At 34.3% G+C, this 19,774-nt stretch overlaps 2 protein-coding genes across 3 annotated transcripts in view; both read left to right on the top strand.

The window, feature by feature from the left end:
- Positions 1-1,425: 1,425 nt before the first annotated feature.
- On the top strand, positions 1,426-11,158 carry Noa36 (zinc finger protein 330 homolog Noa36). The gene is made up of 7 exons (XM_085961250.1): positions 1,426-1,682; positions 3,333-3,483; positions 4,677-4,788; positions 5,573-5,692; positions 6,715-6,879; positions 8,743-8,847; positions 9,813-11,158. Exons 1-7 carry the CDS (start codon positions 1,543-1,545, stop codon positions 9,959-9,961), a joined length of 942 nt encoding a protein of 313 aa, XP_085817376.1. The 5' UTR covers positions 1,426-1,542; the 3' UTR covers positions 9,962-11,158.
- A 2,776-nt stretch (positions 11,159-13,934) lies between these two features.
- Graf (GTPase regulator associated with FAK) overlaps positions 13,935-19,774 on the top strand; it is a 243,849-nt gene continuing 238,009 nt past the window's right edge. For both annotated transcript variants that reach the window (XM_085961262.1, XM_085961261.1), the window contains exon 1: positions 13,935-14,265. In XM_085961262.1, coding sequence (XP_085817388.1) covers positions 14,106-14,265 — 160 coding nt within the window. In that variant the 5' untranslated portion in view covers positions 13,935-14,105. The remainder of the gene's footprint in view (positions 14,266-19,774) is intronic.

Genomic DNA, 19,774 nt, shown 5'->3' with positions numbered 1-19,774 from the left:
GTAGTAATCAAAAAATATTAAAATGTCGTATTATAGTAAGATATACAGTGGGTTCCTTCTATACATATTAATTGTAATGATATTGTAGACCATATGGTAAAGTTTTCAACTGTTTAAAACATACCTATTCATCATGAACCAAGTTGAAATTCATCTCATTAAATTCTATGTCACACTTACCTCGACTCACCTTAGTTTATAACTAGCGGCCGTTTTATAAACTATGCATTTGCAAACTGAAAACCTGTGGCTACATAAATTGTGCTAAAATTTTCGCACCTCTCTTTGGAAATCGCTGGTATAAAGCATTTTTGGTCGGAAGAGGTACCTGAATAAAAAGGGGTCTCGGAGTTTCTCAAAGACCCAGGATTCGAACCTGGGACCCACGACGCTATAGGCCAACGCTTAAACCGCGCGGCCATTGTGGGTGTATTAATAAATATATAGTACAAAAAACAAAGTTAAATAATACGGACATACAAATTAAACTATGTGAAGAGATCTTCATGTTCGCAAACAAAATTCGATACCTTACTTTGAAAAGGTTCTAATTGCACTTGGCCATGTTTTGAGCTATGAGCGTTTGAAATTTGGAATGGTCATATTTTCAATATTAAAAGACATGTAGATTATAACTCCGGCATACTGGTAATTCCCATATTTGACAATAGATGACTCTGAAATGAACGTATATCATAGAATATGGTTAATGGAACCTTTTCACATCAAAAAGTCAATTTAGGCCAAAATGTCAGTTAGAACCTTTTCAAAGTAAGGTAACGAAATATAGCAAATGGTCGAACCTGGTCTTACATCGCTTCTTCACAATTCAATTCTTTTACGAAAGACTATAAGGTTCACCTACTCATCTATCCATTGGGGCTATTCTACGCGAGCAGGTGGAACGCCGTGGGTTACCGTCTATGACTGATCATGCATGACGTACCAAGTTCAGCAAGGCAAACGCTCGCCAACGCCTTCTCCAGCGACTAATAAACCGTTCGTGTAAACAAACTAATTATAAACCAATGGTTCTGTTTGATGGCAGTTGGTATCCAGTGGCCGTGGCGATTTACATGCTAGTGTAGAATGGCCCTTATTCTTAAAGTCCTAGCACCACACGTCCAGTACCACCTTATCATTGCTCCGAGCCTTGTACCTCGTTTACATGTGCATGGATTTACTGCTGACAATACGTATTATCGCGGCCATAACAATAAAAATAATGCATTTGTAAACACGTATTGTCATGCAAGTAGCAAGATTTCATGCATGAATCAAATTCTCGTTATTTTTTTCTGAGAAACAAAAAACTTTTACATTTACAACAGGCGACAACGCATACTATATTTTTTCCCCCATTACTAAAATTCCACTTTGAAAAGATGGCATTGGCAACACTGAACCAATAGACAATAATCAAATGTGACATTCCTGTTCGATTTCGAAGTTAACTAACCTATTTGAGTACATTGCGGTTTTATTAGAATTTAATTGCAGCTGACAATTTTCAGGTGATTTCAAAATTGTATTCCTTGAAACATGCCGAAAAAGAAGACTGGACAACGCAAGAAGGCGGAGAAACAGAAATTAAGACAGAAGGAGATCAGAAACGCCAAGGAAAATGTCGAGTTGGCTCAACATCCTTGCAATACGACAATGGATTGCGACAAGTGCCAAAAGTAAGGAATTGGATGGTCAGCATACAATTTAGCGGCTACGAATTCATTATTTCTACCTAATATTTACTTCAGACACACATTGACAGAGGCCATACATTATTTTTTATTGCAGCATTAAAAATATGTAGGTACTTACTACGAATAAATTATACGCCGACCATGCCGAGCAATTATGTTTTACTTACTCCCTAACCAACTATTTTTGAGACATCCGGAATAAAATGTCTCATTTAAAAATACATAATTACACAATATTCTCCAAACAAGAATAATTGACTATCACATACCTGTCTATCCGAAACAATTATGGAGAAAATTGTTGGTTTTTGAGTTATTTTTAGATGTAGAACCCTGTTTTATCGTCGCAAAACTTCAAAATGATATCTGAAAAATATTGTTTTCTCTTTGATCAAAAGTAAGCTATCAATGCGGCCAATTTACCTATGCAACCCACTCGACCACTGTTTGAAACAACATCCATCTTATTTTCACTTAACAAAATAATATGTCTTTATGCTCAATGTCGATGTCTTCACAAACTTCATGAACGAAGACTGTATATTGTTTGTAGTAATTTTTTAACATGTCAACATTCTGGATATTAATTTATATGTCTCCAGTCAACCGTTGTGATTCGGAAAATTTCACACCCTAGTGCACGCCGACCAAGATTTTGATGGGTTGCTCCTGGGACACTCTCAGTAGGTACGATTTAGAAGGACATCTAACGTTTGTTGTGCCTGCGTAACAGGTGTGGATAGATGGCGGATGGTGGAGAGGAAAGCAAGTGACTAACAATTAAACAATGATACAGACGTACAATACTCGTTTGAGACTACGGGGCTAAGGCATGGACCCTGTGCTCCGCTGATCATTAGTTTGAGTGTAGGGTATACAGAAAGTAATTTGGGTTAATCTGCGAATATTGAGTATCTCAAGCACTTGCCTAATCACAAATTGGATGGGTATTGTGAAATTTTTAAAGATCCAATTACTTTGCTGGGTGGGATACACCTTCTTCTTCCACGGCGCTACATCCCGGGGTGGGATTTGGCCTCCTCCACAACCGCTCTCCACTCACTCCGGTCTCTCGCCACACTTCTCCAGTTACCGGGTCTTCCTATATGAAGCCAGTCCACTTCTACAGCGTCAGCCCATCTCCTTGGACGGCCTCTGGGTCTCTTCCGTTGGGGTAGCCACTTCGTTGGGTGGGATACATAGATAGTATGAATAATAAATCATTGTACTGAGAGACCACGACACCGATGATTGAACGAAAAGGACCTCTAGAATCTCGGTGTGTCCAACTGGCGTTCTAGGGCAAGGGAAAGGAAATGATGGAGAGCAATGTTGGATTAACAATAATAAAATAGATATTCAACTACCTACACTAAAAATTTTGGAATTGCTATTAAAGTGTTGTAAGTAATACTGGTGGGCCATGAATGACACTTCCATTTGTAAAGATATGTTATATTTATATGGATTGTTTTTTTAATATATATCTCACAGTCAGTAGTACTCCAATAATTCCCTTATTTATTGTAATAGTAAGTTGTGTTAGGATCTAGTAAGACAAGTCTTGGATTACTGTCATGTTGTGCTGCATTCAGTCATGATACTTACATGCGTTGATTGGTTATTTTTCAGGAAACAAAAGAGCAGAGCTTTTTGTTACTTCTGCCAGTCGCTTCAGCGTCTTCCAATTTGCGCACAGTGTGGCAAGGTTAAGTGTATGCTCAAAACAGGAGACTGCATAGTCAAGCATCCGGGGATCTTTACCACTGGACTTGGGATGGTGGTAAGATATTTAATGATCATTAGCATTACCTTTGTTTTGACAGGTTCTTTACCTGATCTGTGCCGGAAGGTTTTGTGTAGCGGCAAGTGACAGGCTGCGAATTTTTTAACAAAAATAAACTTTTTTTTAAATATATTGAAAGTTTATACCAATCATATGCTAAATGTCTCATTATTGGACCAGGATTCTTCCGAATTTTACATTATTCAAAACAAACGCCTGAAACTGGCACTCTGTCTCAAAGACAGCCGAATAAGTTCGCGTTTTTTGTATGGTCGGCACTGTACGCTTGGCCATATTCTCGAACTAGTTCGCTTTGGCAGAGAACCGGTATACCATGTAGCTCTCCTGACAAAGCATATCTATGATGGAGTTGACATATCAAACTTATTTACCTGTTTCAATGATTTATGAAGAAATTGTCCGTGGCGTGATCGTGGCAAAATTACGAACAGTGTACTTCATTTTTTTTTTTTTTTTTTCAATTTCAATTTTAATTTAAATTTATTTTACATATTGTGGACATTACAAATTATAAGTTTAAGACGTTCACAACATGACATTTAGAAACAAATAAATATTATTAAAAAAGTATTATGTAATATTGTAATTATCTATGCTTGAGTAAAGGCGCCTTTTCACTCAGTTGCTACTGTCTTTACTTACACAAGGTTATGAGCTATCCCATCATGTATTGTGAAAATTCATTCTTCATTACCTAGATACCAATTTCTCATCAAGTTAACCGTAAAATTACTTGATATAATCTACAATCTATATAATCATAACACACACACACATGTGCACCAGCGTTGCCAATTTAGCGTTTTTCTTGCCAGATCTATCATTTTTTGATCTAGCCAGGCCTAGCCTAGGCATCTATAGCTTGCAATAAACGCATATTGTTTGTGGCATTTTTACTAGCATTTTTTGATGCCTCCAACAGCTTTAAATGTGCTGAAAATACGCTATGTATTTAGTTTAATAATTTTCATGCGCATCGAATTTCTGACTATCAGATACTTAATGCAGGTAGCTCGGTATCTATATTAGTGGCATGAGAAATAAAATAATATAAATATTGCACATTCTTCAATAGATAGACTTCATAGTTTTGTTGTCCACATAACTGAATAAAATGTAATCAATGGTAATAATTAATGCTCTTAAGAAAGTATTTTTTTTTCCTGTAGGGTGCCATTTGCGATTTCTGCGAAGCATGGGTGTGTCACGGTCGAAAGTGTCTCACGAGCCACGCCTGTACGTGTCCGCTGCAAGAAGCTACTTGTATAGAATGTGAAAGAGGCAAGTACAATTTTATCTTTTCAATACTCTCCATGTATACTTTGGTGGTTATTTATATTAAGGATAATTAAACTTATTTGGTGATATTACATATTGAATTAATAGGCATTTCCATGTACGTATCAAGTCATAGCTAACTTTCTAGATCAATGACCGCGACAATAATCTTTGTATATCTGTTCTCACTTAATTAGTTAATAGCGTAATTATTACATAATTATAAGTTGATAAAATAATAATCAGTAAGTCATGATTGATAAAAAGAGAATTATTCAATTTATTAAGTTTTCGACCGAAGCACATCGCTTTGTGCTGTGATTCGCATTATTGTAACAATTGTACACATGTACTGACGCAATTTAAATAAACTCACACCCTTCATAATCACGACAACGACTTCTCATCTCTCCTCGTCACAACACCATTGGCCCTCATATCGACGACCCCCTACACTTATATTAATGCTGCATTTCCCACATGGCTATGACTGGAGAATAAAGGGGACATGACAACCCTAGCTGTGCCTAATGTTACCGTGTTATTGAAAGCCTAAATTTATTATTTGTTAATTCATGGTATTCTTTGCACTGAACACGGTAGTTATCATGAAAGTGGGATATTGATTGCTTTTCGGGGGCTAGTTTGACAAGAAACTTAAGTGTGAGACAGATGACCCTTTGAACTGTATATTTAGATTCTCTTCTTAGCCCCACCCCTTTTACTTTTAAGTCTGCAATTAAATAGCAATAAAATGCAATTAAAATTAATAATTTTTCTGTTTTAGGTGTGTGGGATCATGGCGGCAGAGTTTTCCGCTGCTCCTTCTGCAACGGATTCCTCTGTGAAGATGACCAATTTGAGCACCAAGCTTCCTGTCAAATTATCGAGTCTGAAGATTTGAAATGTAAATTTAATAAACATTATTTACTGTTCATTCTTCAATACCGTATATACACAAGACTTATCAATGTAGTATTCTTTCTATTGAAAATACATAACAGAAACATATTATATTACAATAATCTTCAAAAAAGTCTAGGACCGAGTGGGTTTTAAACACACAACTTGAAAAACACAAGTGCTTTATCCATTAAATATGGCTCGGTAGCTAGATGCATAAAGCACTCGCCTCACACGTGTTCCCAAAATAGAATCCCACTCGGCTTAAAATTTTTTCTAATAGGTGTTTCATTGACTGTTGGCAAGCTATATATTATTTACTGCAATCGTGTCATTTAAATCTGTGGTATTTGGTCAATTTATGATAAATGCACACGCATATTTTTCATTGTAAAAGTTTGAGTTTTTAATTCGCCTTCAATTAGTATCATTAGCTATTTTAATAGTTTGGATTGACCAAATTTAAGTCATTGGACGCTAAAGACGCACCTAGCGCGTAACGATCAGGCGGCCATTTGACATAATTAGCATTCTATTTAAATGTGGTAATTAAAAAGTATTGTTGTTTGATTTAATAAAATGCAATTTTTTTGTAGTACTTATTCCACTTTTAATTAATAAATTAGGACCGGTTTCATCCGCCTCAGAGGGCGAAACCGGTCCTAATTTCTTGGTTCTAATTTATTGATTAAAAGTGGAATAAGTACTACAAAAAAGTTGCGTTTTATTAAATCAAACAACAATACAATGCAGTTCCACCATGAATTGACAGTTATTAAAAGAAAATTAGAACAGTTAAACAATTAAAACAGAAATTAAAAAGTAATTATCTAGTCAGCAGTCAATGTGTAAAAGAGTGCTCCCAAAACTTCGTTAAAACTATATACATATCTCGAATTACTATTTTGACACTTTTTAATATTTCTATGTAAATGTGTGTAGATTTCTTTTTTAGCATTTCTGCAAAGTGGTTGATGGTTGGCTATGAAGTGGATGATAGAATTAATGATACATTATGTTTTGTAGGTCAATCGTGCAATCGTCTGGGGCAATATTCGTGTCTCCGCTGCAAGACGTGCTACTGCGATGATCACGTCAAGAGAAAAGGTTTCAAGTACGAAAAGAACAAAGCCATCCCTTGCCCCAAGTGCAATTACGAAACGTCTCAGACCAAGGATCTCAGCATGTCGAGTGAGTATCTCAAGGATTGTAGAATTTTCATGCTTTGTCACAGCGGTGTGCATAGACAAGACAAAGTAGACAAGTTGGAGATTTTTATATGAAAGGTTCATAAAGTAACTACTCAACTATCCATGAAGCAGTGATGGGTAGCAGTGGCGAAGGGTGGAGGTGGGCTGTTAAGATTCGCCATAAATAGTGCACACTAAACTTTGTCAGTCATACGTACATATTTGTTTTCATTGAATTCAAACTACAATTTACGGACGGTGTTGGTTAGTTTATAAAATTCAATTAAACCCTGCGAAACCAAGCCATAATAAATAATAGTAAAAAAAATACTCTTCCATTTATAAAATATCTAAAATTACCTATGCAATTAAATCATACATAACTTTGGATATTTTATAGATAGAATAATATTTTTTATCTATTATATAGCGTCTTTCAATAAGGACGCTCAATTTTTAAATGTTAATAAAACAAGTTGTATGTGGGATATATGCACTCAATTATTTTTTTACTTGAAAGAATATTTTATGGCATTAAGTATGGAATATAACGTCGTTCAAATGTCCGCCGCGGCTGTGCTTGGTGGCAGGTATTCGGAAAGTTCAATTTTAGATGACTTTGTCGCATAAATCTGGCTGAATTTGCTGTATGGCGTTTGTTATGTTGACTTTGAGGGCATCAATTGTTTGCGGTTTATTCGCATATACATGCGATTTAAGATAGCCCCAAAGGAAGAAGTCTAAAGGCGTTAAGTCGCACAATCTCGATGGCCAGTTCACGTTGCCGCCGCGCGGAATAACCATGCCCTCAAATCGCTCGTGCAGAATGTCCATCCTGGCATGCGCTGCGTAACATGTAGCGCCGTCCTATTGGAACCACATGTTATTGGTATCCATATTATCCAGTTTAGGCCACAAGAAGTTGCTTATCATCGATCTGTAGCGCTCGCCGTTGACGGTTATGACAATGTCAGTTTCGTTTTGCAAGAAGTACGGACCGATGATTCCGCCAGACCAAAATCCGCACCAGACAGTTACTTTCTCGGGATGCATTTGGTGCTGGTGTATCTCGTGTGGATTGGTATCGCCCCGAATCCGACAATTTTGATTTTTGACAACGTCGAATAGTCGACTCGGCAGGACGGTTTAGCAAGGATAAAAATCACGTATTATGCGGAACGTTTCTCGAACGGAGCACTGATTTTGATAATAAAATTTGATGATTTGCACACGTTGTTCAACACTATAACCTTCCATGGTGATTTGCCATACACTACTAAACAATTCACAATAAACTTGACAGATGTCACTTTAACAACATGGCTGCTACAACCTAAAAAAAGTCGAGCGTCCTTATTGAAAGACCCTTTTGTTTGGATTAAGCAGGGCTTAATGAATTTAAAAATATGAACTAACAATATGTGTAATATGTATTCTTAATCCGATGAAAACAAGTATGAAGGAAAGAGTGAGCAAAGTTTTGTCGTATCGCCCAAAGTATACCAAAACTATTAAGGTTTGGGTTAGGCAGGGTTTAATTGATTTTTAATAATTAACCAATACCATTGTAAAATTGTAGTCTTAGTTCAATAGAAACACGTATGACTAACAAATTTTAATGTGCACTATTTATGTCAGATCTTATGCTACTATTGCTACTGATGTGTAGAGTACGGAAGTAATTTGTGATTATATCTTTTATTTTATATATCGGCAGGATCGGGTGTAGGCAATGGTTTTATGCATATAAGAAAGAATGTATGCCACGGATTCTGAAAGTTTTTGTGACTCAAATATCTGATACTCTTTAAATGTTTCTAATATTCTTTGATTCATCTAATATATGGCATTTTCGAAATTTCAGCTCGTAACCATAAGTTTGGCAGGCAAGGAAATACTGGTGAAGATGATGAGGAATATGGAGGCTACGGCTTTTACTCTGGTACATCCAATGACTATGCGGCTGGTCGTAAGTATTGCTTCTACATAATATTTCTAATAAACCCACTGTGTGATAGAGAATTTGATTGTCTTTGTTTTGTAACTGTATAATAACATAATAAATTGCAGCATTTCAAGATCACTTTTTTTGTAGCAAATGTCTAATAAATTGTATTGAACTAGATAGTAATGGAGATATGGGGCAACTTTGTTTTTTTATTCGCTTTGAAATAAAATTAGACCACTGAGACATTAATAATTACTTTCTGAAATTTGTCCTAACTATTTAACATGAAATTAGGTGGCAACATTTCTTCTCTGAATTTTCTCTATGTCTTAATTACTCGAAACAGGATACTAACTTTTTCATGCGTTTGATAAATGTAATTAGTAAAAATACAAAAATATGACCAATGGAAAAAAGATAGTATTTCAATGAATTTGCTCTAGAACAAAAATAATGATAGAAAATTGTGATTGGTTTTGATTTTGCACGTAGTATGACTTCATACATTTATGTCAACGAGGGATAATAATATGTAGATCTTAGCTGGCTCTCACATTTAAACTCGCCTCGTCTGCCGCACAGCCATAAATCAAACCTACCAAGAACGTCAATCCGGTGTTGCATATGAAGACCGCGCACATCTACCTAGTGACAGTCGCATGTAACCTTCGAAACGTATAGATATTTGGATGCGGCGAGTCGGTATAGGAATGACCAATTTGTAGATGTTCGTATGTGTTCTGGCGTCTTCGACTTGCAGCCCGATAAGCATGCAACTTGACGATTGCAACAGTAGATGTTTTTTTGAAACTAAAAAGTCGCATTCGACCAATTTGTGGTGCTCCATATGGCAGCATGTCTTTTGTGAATAACGCTGACGTCACATCGACATATTCGAAACGTTGCTGACGAGACGAGTTTTGATGTGAGAGCCGGCTTAGAAGCAATCAATGACATGTTGTGAAATTTATTTTTTTCTTTTACAGCTATTGAATGTTACGGCTACGCAGGCCACACCGGTGATACAAGTTCATCGGGCGATGATGATGGATCAGATTCAGAATATTCTGAAGAGGACGAGTCTGAAGAGGAATCCGCTGACGATGATAGCAAAAAAGATGACAAGAAGAAATAAAACAACAGTTGAATTCGTTTCATTATATTGTTTAACTTGATCAAACAACGCAATCACTGTCATTATTCTCTCTATTGTCCACTATTCTGGAGAATTCCCTATTTCATGTATACTCTCTTCGGACTTCCTTGGATGGAGCCTTTTTATTGTTTTCTGGTCTACGTTTCGCCATTTCGTCTGTAATTTTTTTGTTTTCTGATTATTATAAATATCAGTATTGTGTGTACAATATTAATTATGAATAAAAAACTTCTTGTAGTACCTATACATAATAGAAAAATTTATCTAGTCTTCTACTAAGGTATTTTTGTAACAAAATGTGATGCCCATTTTGTGTATTACTAAATAATAAATGTTATAATATCGTGTGTATTCTACGAAAAAGCACTAAGTCAAAATTTTGCTGTTTGACTTAATGATGAGGTAATCTTATTAAGAGTACGCTCTATAGTCTACAAAAACACATATCATATAGTCATATCTATAAAACTGGCGAAGATAATTTATGTTATAAGTCAAAAAGACATACATCTATTCAAAGAAAAAGCACTAAATGGGCTTAGTGCATTTGCTTCTCTCATTCTCAGGCTATATTCACAAAATTCTGCGTGCGAAACTGCACTTAGTCATACTCAAAGCAATATCGCAGAAAGGAATTTGCCTTTATATAAATAAAAAAAGTTAAGACCGTCCAAACTTTCAAACTCGATTATCTCAAAACTAGTATTTTTGACTTAATGCTTATTCGCAGAATACCCGCGATATTCTTGTTTATGATAATACACAATACTGCTATTGATGGCTATCGAGGGTGATTTATCAAATTTATGTATTGAGGTATTATAATAATTGTTAAGTTGTTTTAAAAGTTAACGCTTAGTGCTTTTTGACAGTTCGGCTAACATATTGTAACAATTAACCGCCTCAATAGCTCAATATGATAAACTACCTTTGATAGCCGTCGATAGCAGTCTTGTGTATAGAATAGATACGCTGCATAATACAGAGACTAGGATTTTGTTACTTATTATTTTTTTTTATATGCCTAATACATGCTGTTATTTTTTTTAAATCAATTTGGCTTGTAAATAATGTTAGTAATGGTTATTAAATATTTATATATTGATAAAAATTAAAGCAATCTAATTATAATGTAATACAATGTACATCCAAAATGAAAATAAATCAATAATTTAAGTTTGTATTTCTGTTTTCCGATGTTATTTCCACAAAACCTAAGTCCCATATCTCACAAAATAGAAAGCATTCAGTGTTCACACTCATTTTTAACGAATGCCCGTTAAACGGAGAAAATTATTCAACAACTTCAATACTTACACAAAATAATTGCAGATTTAAATACAAAAATTGTGCGCTGGTAGCAAAATATCAATTTTAGGACAACTTTTCAAGAATGAAAATTTCGGTTCAACAAGAGTTGTAAATTTGGTTATCCGTATTCATTGGCGATAAAGGTAATCCGGATAATCAAAAGAAATAAAAACCTTTTTCATGAAGTTGAAAAGTTTACTATTCATTCATTGTTTCTATGATAATAATATCTTCAAAAGTGACCTCCCATTGTGTCTTAGACGAGTTTAGAATAGAATGCAAATGATCATTTTTTGTTTACATGTGTCACTGAAATTGAAATTACACTGCAGGTTGGAATTCAAACAATTTGTGATTGTTATATGAATGCAGAAATTTCATCGAGCGACCTTATACCATGGGGATATGATGACAGTACTCAGGGGTGCAGTGCGCATGCGCAGGACTTTTGGAATCATCCGCAGTGAACACAAAATGATCCAAAAGTAAAACAAGTTGAACTTTATTCACATTTGATTCCGGATGATCACTTTCGATGATTCGTTGATGAATGTGCGTTTACACAGGTCACTGTGGATGATTCCTCCACGATGATCGTCAAAAGTGAATCATGTAAACGAGATTTTAAGATAAAATAAAATGTTTAACTAGTACGTGTGAAGCATGGATTCTCAATATGAGAGATGTTCGAAAATCACGAGTAGTGCAACGTGGCGTGGAAAGATACATGTTGGGAAGGATTACAAACGAAATCAATGGATAAAGAAGCAGGCTAGAGGTAAGCAATGTGATAGAGGTCGCTAAGCAGATGAAATGACAGTGGGCTGGAAGTGGCGCACCCAAGGAGGGGCCAGGGGGTCCTGGCACCCCAAACATGAAAATTATCAGAATGATTTAAACATTGAAATTGAAAGGCAATAAACTATACCTTGGGCTTAGACAAATAAAAACACGGCAAAAAAATGATTTGTTATTATTCTCCAGCACCCTTTTTAGAAAAATTTCTTAGATTTTAATTCGAAACACTAATGGCGGTTTTTTTTATAAACCCAATCCCTAATAGAACTGTCAAAAAATTCTCGGTGTCCACCCGAATTCCGGAGTGGTGAGGTCATGGCTGGGGAGGGCTGACAGGGCTGTAGCCTGGGGGCCCGGCGTATCGGGTTGACCAGATAAGTGAGACATCATAAATTAGCTTTAATAGTAAAAGAAAAAGTCGCCTACGGCGCTATTATAATCCATGGCCATGAATATTTTAAATTATATAATTGTGCAATATATTTTCTGATTATTATGTGTCGATACCACATTATCATAGATACAGCTCCATTATTAAAGTAGATGTATTAAAAATCACCAATAATTCACTGTATAAGTAGATACATACCTTTAATTTGAACTAAAATATAATTTGAAAAACGTTAATGTAGGGTTTCACACTGCCTTTAATCTTAGCGGTAGGGGGCCCGCCAAATATCCTAGCCCGAGGGCCCGTTTCAGGATGTGGGGGCCATGGTATGGGTACACCGAGTGCAATAGACAAAAGACCGATAAACGATAAATTAGGCTGTGTTGTGTTGAGTAGGTTTGTGTATAAGTTAAATGCAATAATACTTTTTTTTGTCCAATTAATTGTTAATATTTTGGAGCCTAAATAAAAAAAAAACAAAAATCGACGATAAACATTCGGCGAAAAGAACGACAACGCCCACTACAGTCGGTCGGTGGTGGTGTAAATCAAAAGAACATTTTTTTTCAGTGGAATTCGGCATAAATATTGTAGCTCTCTAGACCAAGCGGGTAGCACAGCCGATAATATTTGAGTAATGTTTTAGCAAACTAGACGCACTCCAATTTAATAAAAACTAGGTGTAAATAAATCCTGAGTGCGCCACTGGGGCTGGATATGTCGCTTGGTGAGTGGACAGCCGCAGAACACAAACTGTCATAGTGCGGTAACCAAGGGGGGGGGGGGGGTAGTTTCGGGTACGGACTTATTAGGTAAAGGGAATATTTCATATTATTCTTCGTGACTCGAATGATTTGGATGTCGAAAAGACTTCTGAACGGGTTGCATTCTAAAACACGCAAGGCCTGTGGCCACTGGAAGACCGATTGCACTCATAAATTGGAGCAACTATTTGAGCCATCCATTGTTTGCTTTAATACTCTAATGCGGCATGGCTAAAAGACAAGACAGCCCCGACAATACAAAAGGACACCGATGATACAAATAATTATGACCATTAAGCCACACGCATTCGATAAGCAGTTGTGGTCAGCAGTCATAATAATATGTACCTACTCAAAATGTCAATTTAATTTCAATTATTTCCAAAAAAAAAAATAGTTTTATAACAATCGCCCGCGGCTATTGGTGTTGAACAAGTATTAACAATTTAAATTATATTAATCCACTGAATAATACTTGTTATAAGATGTTTAATAAATCCTACTTTTAATAATATTTAATATCAAAGCTATTACATTAAGACAGGCACCGTCTAAACTCTGATAAAATATACCAATCAAAAGAATTTTGAATAAACGCGCGAAAAGTTAAGTTGGCAACAGCGCCCGTTCAGCAGGTTGTTTTATTTTTCTTATATTCGTCAACCTGTTTGTTGACTTACAAAAATTTAGTTGAAAGTTGACATTCGCGAGCGGCGGTTGTGTGCGATGTCGCGATTCAAATGTTAATTTAACAAGAGTTTAATATTTGTGTGTTTAAACGCAATACAATTACAAAAGTGCAGTGTCAGTGATGCAAACGAGTGATTAATTGTGTAAATATTACTTGTAATCAGTTAAAATGGGTGTAGGCCTAATGCCTCTGGAATTTACGGACTGTCTGACTGACAGCCCATGGTTTAGGGAAAACTTGCACAAGCACGAAAAGGAATTGGACAGAACCAGTCAGCAAATAAAGAGGCTGATCAAGGAAGTTAAGGACTTGCTACAGGCAGCAAAACGTAAGTTATAAAATATTCATAACAGTTCATAACTTTGGAGCAAAGTTTGTCGTTAATAATAATAAGTTTGTAAACTTAACTTTCGAACTACGCTCGCTGTCAAAATAATAAATTGGTAAAGGTGATTGATAGGCAATAAGCTAATTATTATCTCTTCTTGATTCGATCCGATATAAACGCTGCATTTTTTTTGTTTAGGTTCGTATGGTACAATTTTAAATCTTAAAGCAATTACCTATGTTTTATTTTCTTAATTCTCTTATAATGCCAATGAGTATTTACTTCAGCCGCATCTCAGCTCGCAAGTACAAAAATGACAGATGTCTTCGCTTCGCAGCATCCATGCATATTATGTGTTTTTTTAACGCCATATAAATATTTACAAAAAAGTAAACATTTAGATTTTTGCTTCGGTGTTAGTATACAACTCTAGAGTAAATGAAACCTTCACACTATACATACCTATTATAGAATAACCAATAACATGACATTCATTTAGGTCAGATAAATTTGTATTAAAAAATATACAAAATTATTAAAAAAGTAAGTTGGTGGTACCCTATCTACATTCAATTGAGTACTCACGTACGTCTAATTCTAATATAATAATATCAAGGTTATTTATAATATTTATGTAGGTAGGTACCATTTTTTTGTTCAATTATTATTTAGATCAGTACTTCCCAACATTGTTACACCTGTGGACCATTTAAAAATAAGAGACAGTTTTAATTATTTTGTGGACAGACCGCTAAGGTAGAAATAAAATCATTATTATTTCACAGTATTATAAAATAAAATTTTTGTGATTGTGATTATTTCCATTTAAAATAAGTGACAATCTATAAGTTAACAAAAATGCTAATATTATAACATCCTTTTGAATAATCAATATTTAATTCAAATAAGTAATGTTCATAGGAAATCTGTTAGGTATTTGCAATTTGATATCCATTCTGTTTGGTTCTTATCACTGACAGAGATGGAAAAAGTCTTCTCACAATAGGTACTTACTGCCCCCATAAGCAAAAACACAGCTAATAGGAAAAAATGAAAAATTAAAGTAAGTATGAGGTGACACACTAGATAAAATTCTGAACATAATTACATAACAAAAAAACAGGAAATCATTTATTTTAATATACAAATCATCATAAAGTGTTATTAATTTTGCAAAAATGTTAGGCTTTTCGAAACAACAAAACAGTAAATAATGATTCATAAGCAAAAACACAGCACATCTATCGATTTACTGTGTTTTTTGCTTAAAAACGCTGGCTTACTGTTTTTTTATTTATGATTCTAGAATTTTTACACAAACGTAATACAGCATGTAACTGGTAATAATGAGATAACCTCAAATTAATCATTCACTAACTTCATATTGCCCTACATTTTTAACGATATTTTAAGACTCAAAGGTGATTAAGTTCGAAATTGGATTAAGAATCGTGAAAAAAAGATTCTCAACCTTGTTTTGGAGAGTATGCAAATGGATAAAACTTCAAACTTAGTCACAAAATCTTTTATGTCCTTCACTAAATTAGGTAAGTATAATTTTTGACCTCCCTCTATTCTTTCAATAAGAAATTCGTTAAAAATAATCAATTTTTGTATTGTCCTGAAAAATATAGTTTATATCAGGGATGGCGAACCTTTTACCGTATGCGTGCCAAATTTCCCAAATAATATTTTTCAACTGTCTGACGTGTCAAGCAGTTTTTTTATGGCGAATTTTTTTTTTTAGTTTTCTTAAAATAGTTTTTAAGAGGACGTTCTACAGAAATGGCCTTGAGAATTGAAAATATGATTTTTTAACATGTGGTCCATAATATCTGGTCTACTAGTTAATATAAAAAGGTCGTGTCAAAGTTGTTTGTGTTAATAAATTTGCTCTGTGACTGATCCGACTCATATTTCACATTTATTTCATCAGGGCTGTCGAAGACATAAATCATAATATATATTTATAATTTTAAATTTTTATTTATAATATATATTATTTAAGTTTTGTGCATCTAATGCCGGGTCCACACTGGCAACAAGTTAATTTGCTGGCAACCTCGTTAGATTTTACGATAATTATTGTAAAATTTCTTAAGCAATTATGGTAAGTATCGTAAAATTTAATGAGGTTGCCAGCAACTTGTTGCCAGTGTGGAAATGGCTTAATATCCACTGTGGTTCACGTAGTGGCATGGACCTGGGGTTAGCTAATTCAGGAAGTCAACACCCATGATAGAATTTTTTCCAGTTTTGGTTGAATTATATTCCAAAACTCTTCTGTAAAAATCGTTTCCGAGTTTATAAATGGAAATTTCTCGGTGTACATAGTAAACAAACCTACGAATAAAAAAAGACAAAAAGGAACATACTGATTCATCGCAGTAAAATCTGGTAATCAAATTCGCCATTTTGAAAAGCGATGATTTTGCGTAAACAAATATCACGTGGTCTGTACGTGTGCGGCAAACTTCGAATGTGTTTGTAATTTTGTGCAAAGTGCGAATGTAATGTTTTCAAATAATTGATATGGATTAATTATACCATCGTATTATTTTCTCGAAATCATAAACATACTATAATAGTATTTGAGTATCAACCTATGTTCAATTTGAATTGGGTTATAATAATAATATACCCGTATATATATCAATAGTATGTTTGCTACAAAATCCACCCAAGTTATCAGTACGTACTTGCACAGGTTTGATTAAAAACCATGATGAAATTAACATTTAAAAAATATGAATGCTTAATATTATTTTGACAGCCCTGTTTTCTGATCGGCTTCATGTCGCAGGTGTTCATAAAATAATAATAATTCTCCGCGCGGCAGAAATTATCAGTAATAATAATAATATTTCTTGAAATAAAATCTCCGATGATTAGTGATTTTTGCGAAAAGATCGATTTAAATTGACGTAGTTACGACGCCGAGGTCCTTTTTATACTAAATTATATTTGAACGGCGGGCTCTTCAGCAGGCCCTTAAGAGTTCTATTAAAAAGGTTTGAAAATTACAATTAAGTTATTGATGTTCTAACTTTCACCGTATTTCTAGCCGAAGGCATATCTTTTATTTTTTGAATATTTTTTTCCTTTTTTTTAAATCACTCAAAGAGATCGTGTAAGCATTTAAACCACTCTTCTTTCATATTGTATTTTCCATCACTGAGCGGTTTTCCATTTTTAGAGATTATGTTTGAGGTAAAATAACGAGCAGTTATTGAGTGACTGCCGATAATTAATCTCAAAAGGTTTGTTGATTGTATATTTTTATTTTTAATTCCCCGATCCTAAGTACCGACCTATGCAATTGTATATTTACATTAAACGTACTTAATGATTATTCTTTAAAATGATTTGCCTGCAATTTTTTACACAATGCGATTTGTCATCGTTTCCGTTTCCGCATCCATTGGTACCTAAACATGCGATGAAAAACCGAAGAAAATACGCATGGCTGTCGTCATTATTTTTTAATATTGTATATAAGTAACTAACTTAAGTATATAAGTATTTATTTGTAAATTTTTTTTATAAAATAAAACAATTTTTTAATATACTTATATAAAATGGTAATATTTCTTTTCTCTTCAAAATGAAACATTCGCGTGCCATGCAACATCATCTCGCGTGCCACAGGTTCGCCATCCCTGGTTTATATTATTAGTTTTGTGACGACGCATTTTCTATATCCTCCCCCCTAAGCCTTTCGTCACAAATTATCAAATTATATTATTACATCATAGATACACACTTTGGGCGTGACGTCATGTTGGTGATCCCATAGATCAGGGGGGGGGGAAACTGTGGCCCGCCGGATATTTTTTTGCGGATATCATTAATTGTACTTTTGATTACGAATAACTTTTTTATATTTATTTAAAAAATATTGACAATAGATTAAAATTTGAAGAATTTGTTGTTTCGTAAATGTATTATCTCAGTACGCCTTCCTTGCGTCTCGTCTCACACTATGTAACCACTATTTTCTAAGTTGAATATCGTGACACATTTAAATACTTACTTTTAACTCCGCGTTGCAAGGAAAAAAAATATATGCCCATGATATGGTAAAAAAGTTTGAATGGATTTCAATTAAAACTCAAGTTATTCCTTGGACAAATATCGAATAACAACGTGGACCACCATCCAACTTTGAAGTTGCTGAATATACCAGAATATAAATTTGAAGAATATGGTAAAATTATTAAAGCTCTGAATGACGATTTTTCACAAAGATTTGGTGACTTCGGAAAAATTAAAAACTAGCAATAGTACGCGATCCATTTCAATAGATATTGATTGTGCTGACAGAGCTACAACTTGAGATCTTTGTTTTGTAGTGTGGCACTGATTTAAGAGAATTGCATCGCCGTGAAGAAATCTCCAAATTTTACAATGCCCTTAATTCAGACAAATTCGACCAACTTAAAGATTATGCAAGAAAAATTTTCGTTATTTTTGGTTCAACGTATATATGTGAACAAACATTTTCGATCATGAACCTCAATAAAAATTCTTTACGATCAAATATCTCCGATGCCCATTTACAAGCAGTTTTGAGAATATCAACAACAAAATTAACACCTGAATTTAAAAAAAAAATGTACAACAGTTTCATTCCTCTCATTAATATTTTTGTAATGTTTATTTTTCGTGATAATAAATAGTGTATATCTAAAAATGGTATTTTACTTGCGGCCCGCCGCTCATTTTGAATTCTTGAATTTGGCCCTCCATCCAAAAAGTTTGCCCCCCCTGCATAGATAGTTAGTCGAAATCACTACCTGTCGTAAATACTCCATTGTCATAGATTATGATACTGTTTATTTACATAATAACTATATTGTACCACAGTCGACCTAACATAAATAAGTTTTTATTTAATCTATGGTTGCGATATTTTTCTTGGTTTATTAATTTATCGAACAAGGTTAATAAAACAAACACTTTTATTATAATAGGACTAGGTATTATGATTGTTTTGTTATGTATACTTAATTTGTGATTTAGATATTATTTTGTGTTACTATTCTATGCGTCGTGTGAATACTATTTTCAATCCTGGCACAATCTATTATTGTGTAAAAACATTTATATTGCTTAATTGCAAATATTATATATTTAATATTATTCATTTCATTAGGCGACACCACACTAGTGGAAGTTGAAGTGTTAAATCTGATACATTGATACAATGTAATACGTAAGTAGACGGCCATGTGTTTTGTTTTTTACCTCTATCAGACTACTTTGTTATGTAAGTAATGTAATGCATTATTATAGGCCGGAAGCTGAATCGAGATGAGTGCACTGCACACTCCGGTACTTTGGTATATTATAATGCATTCACAGGGAAATTGTATTATTTCCTATTTGAATACCTACATAATTTATATCACTCACATCATTATAATTTAAAAAAAAAATGTATTGGTATGTAAGCCAGTGCTTCTCAAATTGGGCACTAAGGGCACTGATGTTTCTTCAAGTGAGCGAT

The sequence above is a fragment of the Rhyacophila brunnea genome, unplaced genomic scaffold (assembly GCF_057557595.1).
Source record: "Rhyacophila brunnea isolate RB1 unplaced genomic scaffold, BYU_Rbru_1.0 scaffold_12, whole genome shotgun sequence".
Taxonomy (NCBI): domain Eukaryota; kingdom Metazoa; phylum Arthropoda; class Insecta; order Trichoptera; family Rhyacophilidae; genus Rhyacophila; species Rhyacophila brunnea.
Note: the sequence above shows the minus strand (reverse complement) of the source record. Positions and strands in the feature narration are given on the sequence as shown.

Bases quoted from the DNA above. Each gene is read 5' to 3' on its own strand.
- Noa36 (XM_085961250.1), top strand. From the start codon at position 1,543: ATGCCGAAAAAGAAGACTGGACAACGCAAGAAGGCGGAGAAACAGAAA. The intron at 3,484-4,676 runs GTAAGATATTTA...TTTTTCCTGTAG, and splicing joins CCACTGGACTTGGGATGGTG to GGTGCCATTTGCGATTTCTG. The intron at 4,789-5,572 runs GCAAGTACAATT...TTTCTGTTTTAG, and splicing joins TTGTATAGAATGTGAAAGAG to GTGTGTGGGATCATGGCGGC.